This window comes from Taudactylus pleione, unplaced genomic scaffold (assembly GCF_031769625.1).
Source record: "Taudactylus pleione unplaced genomic scaffold, aTauple2 ptg000399l, whole genome shotgun sequence".
Lineage (NCBI taxonomy): Eukaryota > Metazoa > Chordata > Amphibia > Anura > Myobatrachidae > Taudactylus > Taudactylus pleione.
The window spans coordinates 5,263,250-5,277,060 of NW_028284801.1; the positions used below are offsets into that span (position 1 = coordinate 5,263,250).

General features: G+C 42.3%; 1 protein-coding gene across 1 annotated transcript in view; it reads left to right on the top strand.

The window, feature by feature from the left end:
• The window catches only part of NDUFA7 (NADH:ubiquinone oxidoreductase subunit A7), an 82,307-nt gene extending 72,918 nt beyond the window's left edge, over positions 1 to 9,389 (top strand). The window contains exon 4 of the mRNA XM_088446491.1: positions 9,210 to 9,389. Within this exon, the coding sequence (XP_088302617.1) occupies positions 9,210 to 9,306 (97 nt within the window). The 3' untranslated portion in view covers positions 9,307 to 9,389. The remainder of the gene's footprint in view (positions 1 to 9,209) is intronic.
• The last annotated feature ends 4,422 nt before the right edge of the window (positions 9,390 to 13,811 follow it).

Consider the following 13,811-nt stretch of genomic DNA (forward strand, 5'->3'; position numbering starts at 1 on the left):
TTCTTGGGAATTCTTTCTTGAGCGCCATGCCTGCTTGCTGGGAGTTGATTTTTTTCATCCCAGAAGGGGACCAGAAAGCGTGCTTTCCAAAAATAAATAAACAATTGACTTAAATAATCCTTTGCAAACCTTCTGTTCTGTAATGGAATTTCCCAACCTGTACAGGGACATTAAAAAAAACAGTTAGTTAGTGGCCTTCAAATTGCCATTGTTCCCACTGTCCACTTCTTAGATATGTGAATATGTTAGAAATTAATGCAGAAGGCCAAAAATTGGGTGGACCACACATGGCTGATTGATCAACCATGGCGACTGGATTAGTGTCATAAGGAAGAGGAGGCTGCAAACTGGGTGTTATGAGTTGGCCATATGGGGTATGTTGCTGTTAAGGGATCAGGCTGGTTATCAGTGGCACATTATTAATATAGTTGTTATTATTTTGGGTTGCCATCTCCTGAAGGGGTTTACAAACAGACAGAGACTACCTACCTATCAGCTCAGGCATAGACACTTCCTGAGGAACAGAGCACTGTTCTCTGGAGGGAAGCCAAATAGGTGGGAACCCCTGTTCCAACATCTGAAGCTCTTATCGCTCCACATCATCTATTATAGATGAAAAAAAAATTTCATCAGGGACATCTAGCTCCTCTTTCTGTACCCTGCTCACCCTTTTTGGACAGGAAGTCCAGGATGGATGGTTTGGAAGAAGAAGGCAACAGATGGGGATGGTCATTATCAAGACCTGGTTCCCCCAGTGGGTGTAGTCTGGGAGGTATTGGTTGGCATGCAGGCAGCGGAATAACAAAGGCATCCATGTTGTCTGTGCTTACTATTCCGTATTTCAGTTTGTGATTCATGTAGGAATAAAGGGCCTGATTCTGAGCCGGACGCAATTAGCGCTCGCTCGTCCTGAAAATAGGGGTGGCTATTCAAATGAACCGTTCGCTGTTTGTGGTCTGTTCACGCCTCTAGGTCTGAACGAGCGAACAAAACTTGCGGTTGTTTTTTGGGAAACTACGCCCCCTGGCCGCTCGCATCCTACGTCATGTCCGCTATTTATTAGATTAATCAAGTACATCGAACAGGGTATGAGCTGCTCGCTATTCTTGTGGTTGGTTTTTGCTACCTCAATTTTGCGAGCAGTTCTGGCTAAAAAAAAACACAGTGACGTTGTCAATGACGCTGATGTTTTAATTATGCACACCCATAAAACGCCTGTTTTGACCTTTAAGCACGCCTGCGATCGGATCTCCACTCCCTGTTTTCAAGCACCTTCCCCTGCTACCACCCACATAGGCCTCATTCTGTCACTCAAAATAGCAGGCATTCGCTATTTTGCGAGCACACGATTTTCGGCCGCACTGACTGGTTTGCGCATGCGTATTACGATCCGTACGCATGCGCAGTTGGGCAAACATCGCTCGGAGCGAACGAGCAGCCACTTGAGTCCGGCTCTGAATCAGGCCCAAAGTCGGCTACAGAACACAGTGACAGAATCACTGGATGTCTTAGTGCATTCAGGCCAAATACGATCCATGAATTCCCAGACAGATTCCGGACAGAGGAATCCTTTGCTTGTAATAATCTTTGGTAATTCCTGGCAAAGGTGGGTGTTATAGCCAGACACTTTGAAGGCTATAACTTTGAACTGCTTTATAGAAAATATATCGAATGAAACCTTTCCACACTGCAGAAAATGATGGAGAAATCCCTTGAAGTTCAGCACCTAAAGCATTTTTTTTCATGTTCTCTGAGGCCTCTCCTGACTTTTGTTTGTTTTTGAATAGAACAGTTTTAGGATTTAGGATGTCTACTCTATATAGGTTTGTAAATAAATATAGGCTTTAGTTTTTTAGAGCATATAACTTTATAAGCTGTTAGGATAACATTTCTTCTATGTTTAAGATTAAAAAAAACAACAACTTTTTGTAACCCAATAACTTTTATAAAAGTTTTCATTGCAGTATTCATGCAGCCCCTTGACAGAAAGCAGCACAGCACCCCTGCGCAGCTACGCCGATGACAGGTGTGGCTAACATGCACACAATAAAAATTGTTTATTATTTTGGGCAGCAGCCCCTCGACAGACAGGAGCACAGCACCCCTGCGCACCTACCCTGATGACAGTGACAGCCAGGTGTGGCTGACACGCACACAATAAAAATTTATTATTTTGGGCAGCAGCCCCTCGACAGACAGCACAGAACCCCTGCGCACCTACGCCGATGACCGTGACAGCCAGGTGTTGGCTGACACGCACACAATAAAAACTGTTATTATTTTGGGCAGCAGCCCCTCGACAGACAGGAGCACAGCACATCTACGCTGATGACAGTGACAGCCAGGTGTGACTGACACGCACACAATAAAAATTATTATTTTGGGCAGCAGCCCCTCGACAGACAGGAGCACAGCACACCTACGCCGATGACAGTGACAGCCAGGTGTGACTGACACGCACACAATAAAAATTGTTTATTATTTTGGGCAGCAGCCCCTCGACAGACAGGAGCACAGCACCCCTGTGCACCTACGCCGGTGACAGTGACAGCCAGATGTGGCTGACACGCACACAAAAAAAATTTGACAAAAAAAAGACAATATTTTTTTTTTTCAGCTCCAGAACTTGGGCCCAGAGCTACAGATTAATCACAACTGGAGTCGGCCAGCACTAGGTTGCAAGTTGTGTTGCTGGCTGGATACACGCACACACACAGACAGTTAAAGATAAAGATAAAAAAAAGACAATTGATTTAAAAAAAAATTTATGCTCCAGAACTTGGGCCCAGAGCACAGGTTGATCACAACTGGAGTCGGGCAGCACTAACTTGCGTTGCCAACTTGCTAGATCTTGTGCGGCTAGCCTATAAGCCTAACACACACAGACAATTATTAGAAAAAAAGACAATTGAGTCAGTGGCTGATGTGGCTGACACGCACACAAAAAAAATTTGACAAAAAAAAGACAATATTTTTTTTTTCAGCTCCAGAACTTGGGCCCAGAGCTACAGATTAATCACAACTGGAGTCAGGCAGCACTAGGTTGCAACTTGCGTTGCTGGCTGGATCTTGGGTGGTACTGCGGTTAAGCCTAACATGCACGCGCACACACACACCGAAAAATATAAAAGACACTTTGATTTTTTTTTTACTATATATACCTATGTATGTATGTATATATATATATATATATATATATATATACCTGTATTTATTTATTTTTTTTAGTCCAGAACTTGGGCCCAGATGGACACAGCACCAGCCCAGCTGTATCTGCAGTTCTGCACCAGCCCAGATGGACACAGCAGACATGAAAAACACCAGCCTAGAATGGATAAGCAGCACCAGCCTAGGACACAGCAGACAGCCCAGATGGATCAGCAACAGCCCAGATGGACACAGCAGACAGCACCAGCCCAGAATGGATCAGCAGTCACCAGCCCAGGACACAGCAGACAGCACCAGCACCTCTCCCAGCCCTACACTACCAACCCTCCCTGTTCAGTCTCCACAGCTGGAGTGAAATGGCGTCCGTCGCGTGGTCCCTTATTGATCATAGAGACGAAAACTCGCGAACGGCGAGATTTCAGACTATCGTTTTGCCTCGGTTTCGAGATCCGAGTCAGGCGGGAAACTCTGAGCCTGCTTGGATCCGACTCTGTTTTGCTAAATTCGGGTGGGTTCGGATCTCTGGAATCTGAACCCGCTCATCTCTAGTTGTAACTTGCATTACAAACAGCAGCTGCAGTCTTAACCCTTAGGTCACTAACCTTATACACATAGAGTGTGTTTCCGCTAGAATGCAGACAGAGCGCAGACTTACTGGCAATGCAAAAAGGGGGCGTGGTCAAACAGGGAGGGGACATTAATCACACTTGGGGATGTGCCCAGCACTTACGGAGGTGCTGGGCTTCCTCCAAGCTCTCCCCTCACGGTGAATAGATGCCATGTGCGACGCCCCGTTAAAGCTGCCTAGCGGCAACACTGGGCTTGATGTCAAAATATCAACTCGGGTCTAAACATAGACGACTAAATCCTGAAGCCAGCCTACACACGTGTCGAAGCTGGATAATTGGCTGAACACAGAATCAGTTTAAAAATTAGATTGGAACGACGCCATCTTGCGAATGGCCACAAGACACCATCTTAAAAATGAGATCTGCACGACGCCATTTTGCGAATGGCCGCCCAGCGCCATTTTAGAGAAACTCACACTTAAGTACCTACGGCGATGCTATTATTAGCATGATGCGATCGGATATTTCACCATACCCCATACACACATTAAATACACAGTTGCGCTGTTAACATGACGCACATTAGCAAATGCATAATATCCTGCATGCGAACGCTGTTTATTAGCTTCATGCGTACGCATCTGCCCCAAGGTAACTAGCGTCTTTTCCCAAAACCCCTCATACTTACACACTGCACACTCACATAAAAGGTTCCATAGCTTCAAAGTGTAATATTCAAGGTTTATTAATTTATTACTAATGTTGTGAAATAAAGACTATTTGATATCTAAGGTTTAGTACATGATAAGCAAACCGTGTTTGGTGTTGTACTGATCTACTCTGTCTCAACAGCTTTCCGGTGTCGTGAGAAGATCGCAACATGCATTCTCAACTTATGGACTGCAGAGAGTTAAAACACTAAAATGTACTTTGTAATGTTAGCAGCTTAGATTTGCATGCGGCGGGAAAAAGGAGACAAAAGGCTGTCGGAGGCTGATCTGTGTCCATTTGAATCAACCTGTTAAATGTCCTGACTGGGAACCATTGGAATCATGCCAAACTTGCCTATTGTGTTGCTTATCCCTGTAAGGGTATAAATGTGCGTACAGACTCCAATCTGGAGTGTTCTTGCTGATGCTGTTGATGGAGGTTTCTTGTTGATGCCGGTAACTGGTCCCAGTGCGCGTGTGTATGTATAACTGTACCTTGGGTCTGTATGATTTCTTTGCCCTAAATTGTCTTTAGATCACAGCATGTAACCTACTGTTTTTATGTTGACTAATAACTTTTGTGCGTTGGAAACACAGTTCAAAGTCTGAAGGCATTTATTTACTGTATGACTGCGTACGCAAATAGCGACAATTTTAGAAGGTATAGGCAGGATTTTAGAAGGTATTGGCAGGAGCGTATAGAGGTTTAGATACAGTATCCTTACACGTATGCCGGTATCCCAACAAACGGCATCCTGATCAGAGGTAAGCGGGGCGCCCATAGCTGTTAGAGGGGGGGTAGCATTATGCACCAGGGGGGTTAGGGTTAGGCTTTTGGGGGTGGAGATTAGGGTTAGGTACTAAGGGGGAACGGGTAGGTTTAGGCACCAAGGGGGAAGGGTTAGGCACGAACGAGGACGGTTAGGGTGCAAGAAGGGAGGGTTAGGGTTACGAAGAGTAGGGGGAGGGTTAGTATAAATACCCGACTCCTCTCTGGATTCCGAGCATCGAGATGCCGCTGTCGGCATTTTGACAGCAGGCATCTCGACTGCTGGGATATCATACCCAACCCCACTAGACAATGGGTACAAAATCAAATGGGAAAGACCAAATTGCGCTGTCCTCAACTTAAAATATGGAGACAAAACAATAGTGAAGAGGGGACTGTTTTGTTTCGTAATATGCAGTAAAGACAATGTTTTGTGTAAGTTCTGATGAAAATAAAGTTCCAGTTCTTTCAGAAAGTTCTCCGATGTCCTCCTCTGATAGATGAAATTAAAACTTTGCTCATTCATTCCATTATCAGATATACCACCAAGATAAACAAATGAGAGAAATACAAAATAGTGCATATCTTAAAAATACATACAATTTATTCAAATACTTCACAGGATAAATACCACAAATATACAATAAAACCCCAAATGGTGTGACCTAATATGATTACTTTAAAACAGTGTTGAGAGAATCAAAAGACCGCACCCTTTTTCTCATACCTGGGAAGATGAGGATGGCCAGGAAAGCACCTCCGATGGAATCCTAGCTCAGGCAAGCAGTCCAGGTCACCACACAAACGCATTTTGCATAAAAAAACATTTGTCATGGTGTAAAGTTTTACTTTTCACAAAGCTGCCCCCTTTTTGTTGTTTGCTAGGAAAAAAATAAATATATAATATATAAAATATACTATTCAAGTGTTTGCACTGACAGCAAAGAGTAACATCAATAGACAGTAAATCTCCGGTGCCCTCCAGGGAATGTCCTCATAATAGCCCCTTATAACCACAATTCCGAAGACGCCACTCATTTCAGACCTTACTTCTTATCCCAGATGTAAATACTGAAACGATGGATTGATACCTGACTATTAGAGTGATTCATATGAGTACCGCAGTTGGAGCTGCGTGTGTGTGTGTATAAATAGATAAATCAATTCACTTAATTTGCAAAAATGCACATTTATAATCCTTAGCAAATTTGGGGAATTCTACATGTGTGGAAAGCGATGCACCCCAACAGCAGATTTCATTTGGAGCAACCAAATCAAGCAATTATCCTTTAAGTCTACAATGAATTTTGTATACAAAGGACAGCTGGCTCATAACATTGTTGCACAGGTATCATAACAATGATGGTTACAAATATATTCTTAACAGTTTTTAAGGTCAAAACATTGACTACAGATAACACATTGCAGAAGCGATAGCTATACTGCTCTTAAGCATATGGTGCAATCACCATGAACCTTAGTTTATGTAACTGAACTGACTATATTTAGGTAATATGTATGTTTATTTTGGCAGTACGCATATTGTAGCCAAAAACGGAATGCAAAGCAGGAGCAAATGCCAAATATCCTTTTTATATGTTTAACCGGCCCCACCCATGAGTATTTTCTGTTTACAATATTCACAAAATCACATGACAACTGATATTAATGCTTTCATTGATGGCATCTCACAGAATATTTGAAACCTTATTAAATCACAGGTCATTGGCATTATATATCCATTGTGACATCCACAAAAACATCAGTCATCCTGATCAATCAAATCACTGTAAGAAAAAATATAGTTTAGTAAATAATGTAATGTTCACTGACAAGATACGTTTCATATACAGTTAGGTATTGGGTATGAGGTAATGGTCATGGACTTGTTGTAAAGGTTTATACACGTAGAAATATCGGAAGTCACAAGCTTATATATCCACTGAAACCTACCAACAAGTTCAGATGGAAAGTCACTGTAGCAAAGTTATGATGCTAACACTCTGGCATCATACTGCAGCCAGAGTTACGTTTTATAGGGAAGCCTAATTTGAACAACCCGCCACCATGATACCAGTGGTCATATGATGCATTGCACATTATATTTGAAACGCAATTAGGACTTGTGACTCCCTACAACAATGGGTACAGGATGGGGGTTATAGTGGGCCTGTAAATGCGGCCATAGTACAGTAATGGTGTGTCATATGCCTATTGATATGAATTCTTGCCAAGATAACCATTGAAATTCGCAAGAAGTTCTTGTTTGAAAAGAGCTGAGTGTGGGTAGGGTACTCAAATCTTAGTGCAACTTGCCTACTGATGATGATGATGGCTGCAGGCTGCGTATGAGTTGTGAAATGCATCCAGAACACACCCATTTATGCAATTTTTTTTAAATGCATGAATATACCGAACAGGGTATTCCTTTAAACACAAATAAAATGTGTTTCTTATGTTGTTTTTTTTATTTTGCAATTCACAGATTAAAAACTAGGGTGCTTATATCCACTTTCCTGTCATTTACTGTAATATGTACTGTATGAACTGTATTTTGTGATTTTTAGCATATTTTGTATCAACGGGTAACTCAGACCCCCTGTCGTGTTCCTGGCCCATTTTCTCCTGTTACTGGCATGGGGTGGTAGCCGCATTTGTTACTTATTCAGAGTTGGTCAAATTTGTAGCCAACATAAATGAGACTTTTTTTTTTTCAGACACATTTTGCAGTTACATTTGTGTCCAACTCTAAATAAAATCCATGTTTACATTCATAGCGATTCAGCAGTATATCATGTTAAATGAGATTTAGGGGGTTTATACTTAAGTTTAGGATATTATATGTGTTGTAATCTTTGGGATTGCTGATGTTATAAATTATATTGTAATAGAATAATGTTTGAAATGTTCTCTGTGATGACTGCAGTGATAGCATTGTCAGTTGTGATTATATTTTTTACAAAGTTTTTTTTTTTTTATAATTTCCTGCTTTTCTAATATTAAAGGGTATTGAAAAAATATGCACATATTATTTAAAATCCAACTTCTAAGATTTAAACCATAATTATCATAAGATATGTGTCACTGGACCAAAAAGCTGATACCCCTCTGCCATCAGGGTGTATTGTTAAAGATTTTAGATAGACCAACAAGCAAAAGAGCAGTTTGCCCCCATAGTTCTAATGGAAGTTAGTCTTGTCCACCTGGCATAGTTTTATTCTTCTAAACATTTTCAGGTTACCTTTTAATATCTGTTTATTACCTTTGCTCTTTTAAAGACATATCCCAATCAAATCACCAATAATTTTACAAGCTCATTTATAGAATAATTATTAAGGTCTCAAGTGAAAAATGATTCCACCTGTGATTATAGTAGCCAGACACAGTACTAGTCTGTTACCCATCCCAGCCACTTTCTAAAATGGAAACATTTCAGCATTAAAAACATTGGGAATCATCATAGCCACATTGTCCCCATGGAGCTGGCCTAGGTTAATTTAATTGAAAGCCACAGATTTTATGGTGGCCTGGATCATAAAAGGTGCTAATCACTAGATGTACAGGCTGGTCAGAACCAGGCTGATTGTTTATAGTGAGAACAGGGAAAATAGAGGGTTGACTTATCTACAAATTGTAACCAGCCCTACGTAACCTTAGAACCCCTGGGTTATAGCTTGCAAACAATAGGGAACCAGAACACTTAATAATGGTCCTTGTGTAACTAATATGCCTGCCATTATGCAACCCCTGCGGAAATCTAACAAGGCTGGATACCATTCTGTTGGCCAACAATATGGGGTTTCTTGATCACAGTGACTAGCTTTTAGCTGCTCCAAGTGTGTGGGAGATTCCTCCTCACCCAGACCACTTAAATTGACAGTCATGTTCTTTAGCATAATGATGGTGACTGGAATTTTCACTTATGTTATTGATGGGCGTAACTTAGAATTTTCTATATTGTCATTTATTATTTTATGTGTTTATTTCTTGTAGTGGCAATATGGCAGTTGAAAAATCATTAAAAAAGCCAGTGACACCTGGAATTTGTCCTGCCAAGTGGAAATTGTCAAGTGATCAGCCTTACCTATAAACGCCTGAAGAAAGATTTATTGAGCATTGCTAAATATGTACAATTATGTGCAGTGTGAAAATAAAACGCTTTTTGAAATTTGAGACATCTTGTATTTTGATTATTATACTGTATATTATGTATGTAGGTATAGGTATAGCTGTGCTTCCCTACATTAATCCCAATCTTTCAGATGAAATACCATTACAAAAATTTTGAATGCATGGAAAGATTGATAATGTCATTTTTTATTGGTGGGGGATTCAAAATAATCTGTTTGTCCATTTTAAAGTGAACACATATGAGGCGGATATTTATGGAACTTTATCGTCCTTAACACCTTGTAGGAAATATTTCTATAACATTTGGCAGGAGTGATGATTGTGGTGTGTTTTTATTCAAATGGAGTTTATACCTTTGATCAATTTTTAGATATGTAAACGGATTTAAAAAGTTTTTAAACAATTGTATAAAATCTCTCTTCATGCTCTCATGTTAAAAGGATAGGATTGCAACGGGGAGAGTTCAGGGAGGACCTTGATAGCAGAGGCTTTAGAAAATATGTTGGCGGGGAATGACAAACCAAAAGGGCAGGTTTGCAGGAAATATGAGATGCAGAAGTGCCCATATAAACCTATCCACAAATCCTGCCAAATAGCGCACCAAGAACTTTGTAACTTAGCTGCACTAAAACACTAAACCTAAGTACCTAGGGCCTGATTCAGAGATGGACGCTAATGCGATCGCAGCTGCGATTTCACACACAATGCAGCAGCTAAAATATGCTAATGTCTACAAAGATCATCCGAGCATAAGGACGCCCACTGCTGCCTTCTTTCCTGCGTGTGACGATGCATACCTGTGTAAATATCGGTAACATCGGTGGCCATCTTGGCCTTGCAGCAAGCCTGACTTCCTGCAGCCTTGGGAGCTCTTCAGACACTCAGAGCTGCATATATACTCGCAGTGGCTAATTTATGCACACCCATGTCATGGCGTTTAAACGGATAGACACGCCTGCGTTTCTAAGACTACCCCCCGTCACCACCCCCAGGCGCTGATAACATGTCACTCGCACTGCAATGGATTCCTATGTGCGTCCGTGATCACAGTGCAGTCGCTGCGCACGCACAGTGCAGCTTATATGAATACATGATGGCAAACAATCGCTCCTTTTCATGCGTAATCGCCTTTGCGTCCGTCTTTGAATCAGGTCCCTAGTACACTATATGTCAACTGAACGCACAAAGGAGGAAAAACGACACAATCTAGGGTAAAAAGGCAAAACACATGATACAAATGACCCGCGCTATGCTTAATCTGCGACTTTATACCAATTCCTTTGCTACAAAAATACTTATCCTAATTAGTACACTATGGGGGGAATTCAATTGTTTGTGCCCGTGGCTGCTGCTTAATGGGCACCCGACAGAGCAGTTCAACTGATGCCTCGTTCAGCCTTGAATGCCGCGGACGCACAGATTTCTGCTTGCACCCTCCTGAGGTGGTGAGCAGAAATTGTCGAAAAGTCCAGATTTTTATCACCCAAACTGCTGTTTGTGTGCGCTATCCAGGACCTTAGATGGGTTTATCCGCTTTACGTGACCAAATCCGCTCTATTTGGGTGCAGCATGTGAGAAAAGGAATAGTCACCCAAAACAATTGCAGGAAAAAAACAAATTAATCACCTCCTATAGGTGAAGTAAGAAGCAAATTTGAGAAAAAAGTATGCAGTCTGGGTCTCATTCAGACCCGCTCGCGAGCGCAGGACGCTCGCAAGCGGGTCGATGGTACCCAAATGCGCATGCGCACGACGGAGGCTGCTCCGTCGTGCGCATGCGCGAGACCCGGCGAGCGACGAGGAAGCCGTCGCTCGGGGTCTCGCACCAAAGGGGGCGTGCTGTAGATGGTGAGTGATAGCACGCCCCCTTTGGTGGGCGTGCCGGGGGCGTGGCTGCCAGACGGAGGCGTTCCCATGGGAACACCTACCGTCTGGGTCCGGCCCCACTGACATCACTAGTGATGTCAGTGGGAGTGATTTTGGCTCTGATAGAGCCAAAATCACTCCAGGGTTTGCGGCAACGAGACCCTACCGCAGGGTCTCGTCGCAAGCCCGATGGTTGCGATGGTCTTGACCATCGCGACCATCATCATGGACGCTCACATAAGCTCTGGGTGGTAACCCACAGCTATGCGAGCGTCCAAGGGGCCGCTCCAATTTTAGGTAGCCCGGCCCTGATTCAGAGCAAGCGCTCTGGTCAGAGCGTCCAGCTCTGAATCAGGCCCTCTGTGTAAGAAGGCAAAAGACGGTATGATACGAGTGGCCTGCACTATGCTTAAACTGCAACTTTATACTAATTCCACTGGAACAAAACAAAAATACTCTAAGTACCCAGTACAGTATATGTGAGCAAAATTGAGTAAAAAAAAGTGCACAGCAAGGAAATTGTGCCAGACATCTCTCGCCACATAGTGCAAAAAGACGGGTATGAGGACAAATCTGTACCATTGCAGAGAGTTGGTATAGATAATCACAATCCCATATATACGTACAATGTGTCTTCAAATGTTGTAGCCACTATGACTATGTTATAGACACTCTTGTGGAAGGAAGTGGCATTATGACCCCAAATTCTACAGGGCTACAATCTTCTATGTCAAGATTCTTGGTTGAATGATTTACCACAGGTTGGTTGTGTCTATTAAATTATTGGCTATTTAAATCTAGTGGCTACATCACCAAAATCTTATGGTTCCATGCAAATCACAGGCTATTACACATAACCATTAACTAATAACTATATAATAAACAGCATGAAAATCCAATTTCCAAGCTAACCAAATGTGCCCCCCTCCCAGGGCGGATAGATGTGCATCTAGCAGGTCCAAGCACAGGAGCTAATTTTAGAGAAAACGAAAACAACATATAGCACATCTAGGCTTTGCATGGAATCCTGTACTGGTACGAGTGTACTGTATGTTATGGAGAGATTGTAAAAGCATGAAAAATGGGAGTGAAGGATGTCATATCTTTCTTGAACATACAGAGGTGTCCTCACTCGTCTTTGCTGCAGTCTTGCCAAACAGCCCCTCTTGGCCTGCTTGGCCCAGTGATACTCCGCTACCACCGGGCGTTTTGTTTTGCAATGCAATAGACTAGGATGCACCAGGAGACTGTGTTGATTATTTTGATATACAACACTTGTATATCTGTGTGTGACTGAGTATCAGGGGTATATTTACGAATGTGCGAGATGATGCCCATAGCAACCAATAAGATTCTAGCTCTTCTAGAAGGTGCAAGATAAATGTTATGTATAAGCTGATTGGTTGCTATAGGCAAAAACTACACTTCTAAATACCTGCACTTTAGTAAATATAACCCTCAGAACCAGCATGCGAAGTGCTACGATGCAGTGGCCGCAGCTCTATTCCATGCCAAGTTCCATTTACAGATACAGTTGCACACAGATATACAAGTGTTGCATATCAGACTAATCAGCACAGTCTCCTGGTGCATCCTAGTCCATCGGATTGAACTAAGACACATTTTCGGCAAAAAAGAAGCGCAATGCTAGCAGAGTCGTACAGGACCTGGCGGCTCACACCGGGCATATCCCGCTGCATGGCGTATTTAGGCTAGATGAGCACATCTGTAACTTCCTGAGTCAAATACATCTTAGGGGGAAGCAGTATAACCACACAATGTGATGCTAAATCAATTATTGATATGCCATACCTTATGTGTATCAAAGAGCAGAACATTATTAAGAAGAGACTGGAGGAGCAATGCTGGATGAGAATGTAACAACATAGCTGAAGCATAAGGGTAGAGAAGCAATTCCTTTAGCTCTAAGGTTGTGAAATAAGCAATATGTCGAAGCCAATCTGATATATCTAAAATGAGCAAAACATCACATCAGACATTCCCAAACCTCCCTGCTTCTTCTGGGCATCCTGGACTTTTTAGGGTGCCAAATACATTTGGATTAAAACATTGTGTAAAGCAAGGAGCGTCAACTTTTGTAATTTGATAGCATGTTTTTGTAGGGGATAGGAGAGTATGGGGAAAATTATACTCACTGCGACTCCAGCAAAGATAATTTAAGATGTTTCCAATTGGTTTGTTTTGATTGTAGTTTATAATAGACATACACCCATCAGCCATAACACTAATACCACTGACATTTGAAGTGAATAACATTAATTATCATGTTACAATGACACCTGGCAAGGGTTGGCATATATTAGGCAGCAAGTGTCAGTTCTAGAAGTTGTGTTGGAAGCAGAAAAAATGGGAAAGCATAAGGATCTGAGCGACTTTGACAAGGGCCAAATTGTGATGGCTAGACAACTGGGTCAGAGCATCTCCAAAATGGCAGGTCTTGTAGGGTGTTCACAATATGCAGTGGTTAGTACCTGCCAAAAGTGATCCAAGGAAGGACAACTGGTGAACCAACGACTGGGTCATGGGTGTCCAAGGTTCACTGGTGTATGTGGGGAGTGAAGGCTAGTCTGTCTGGTCT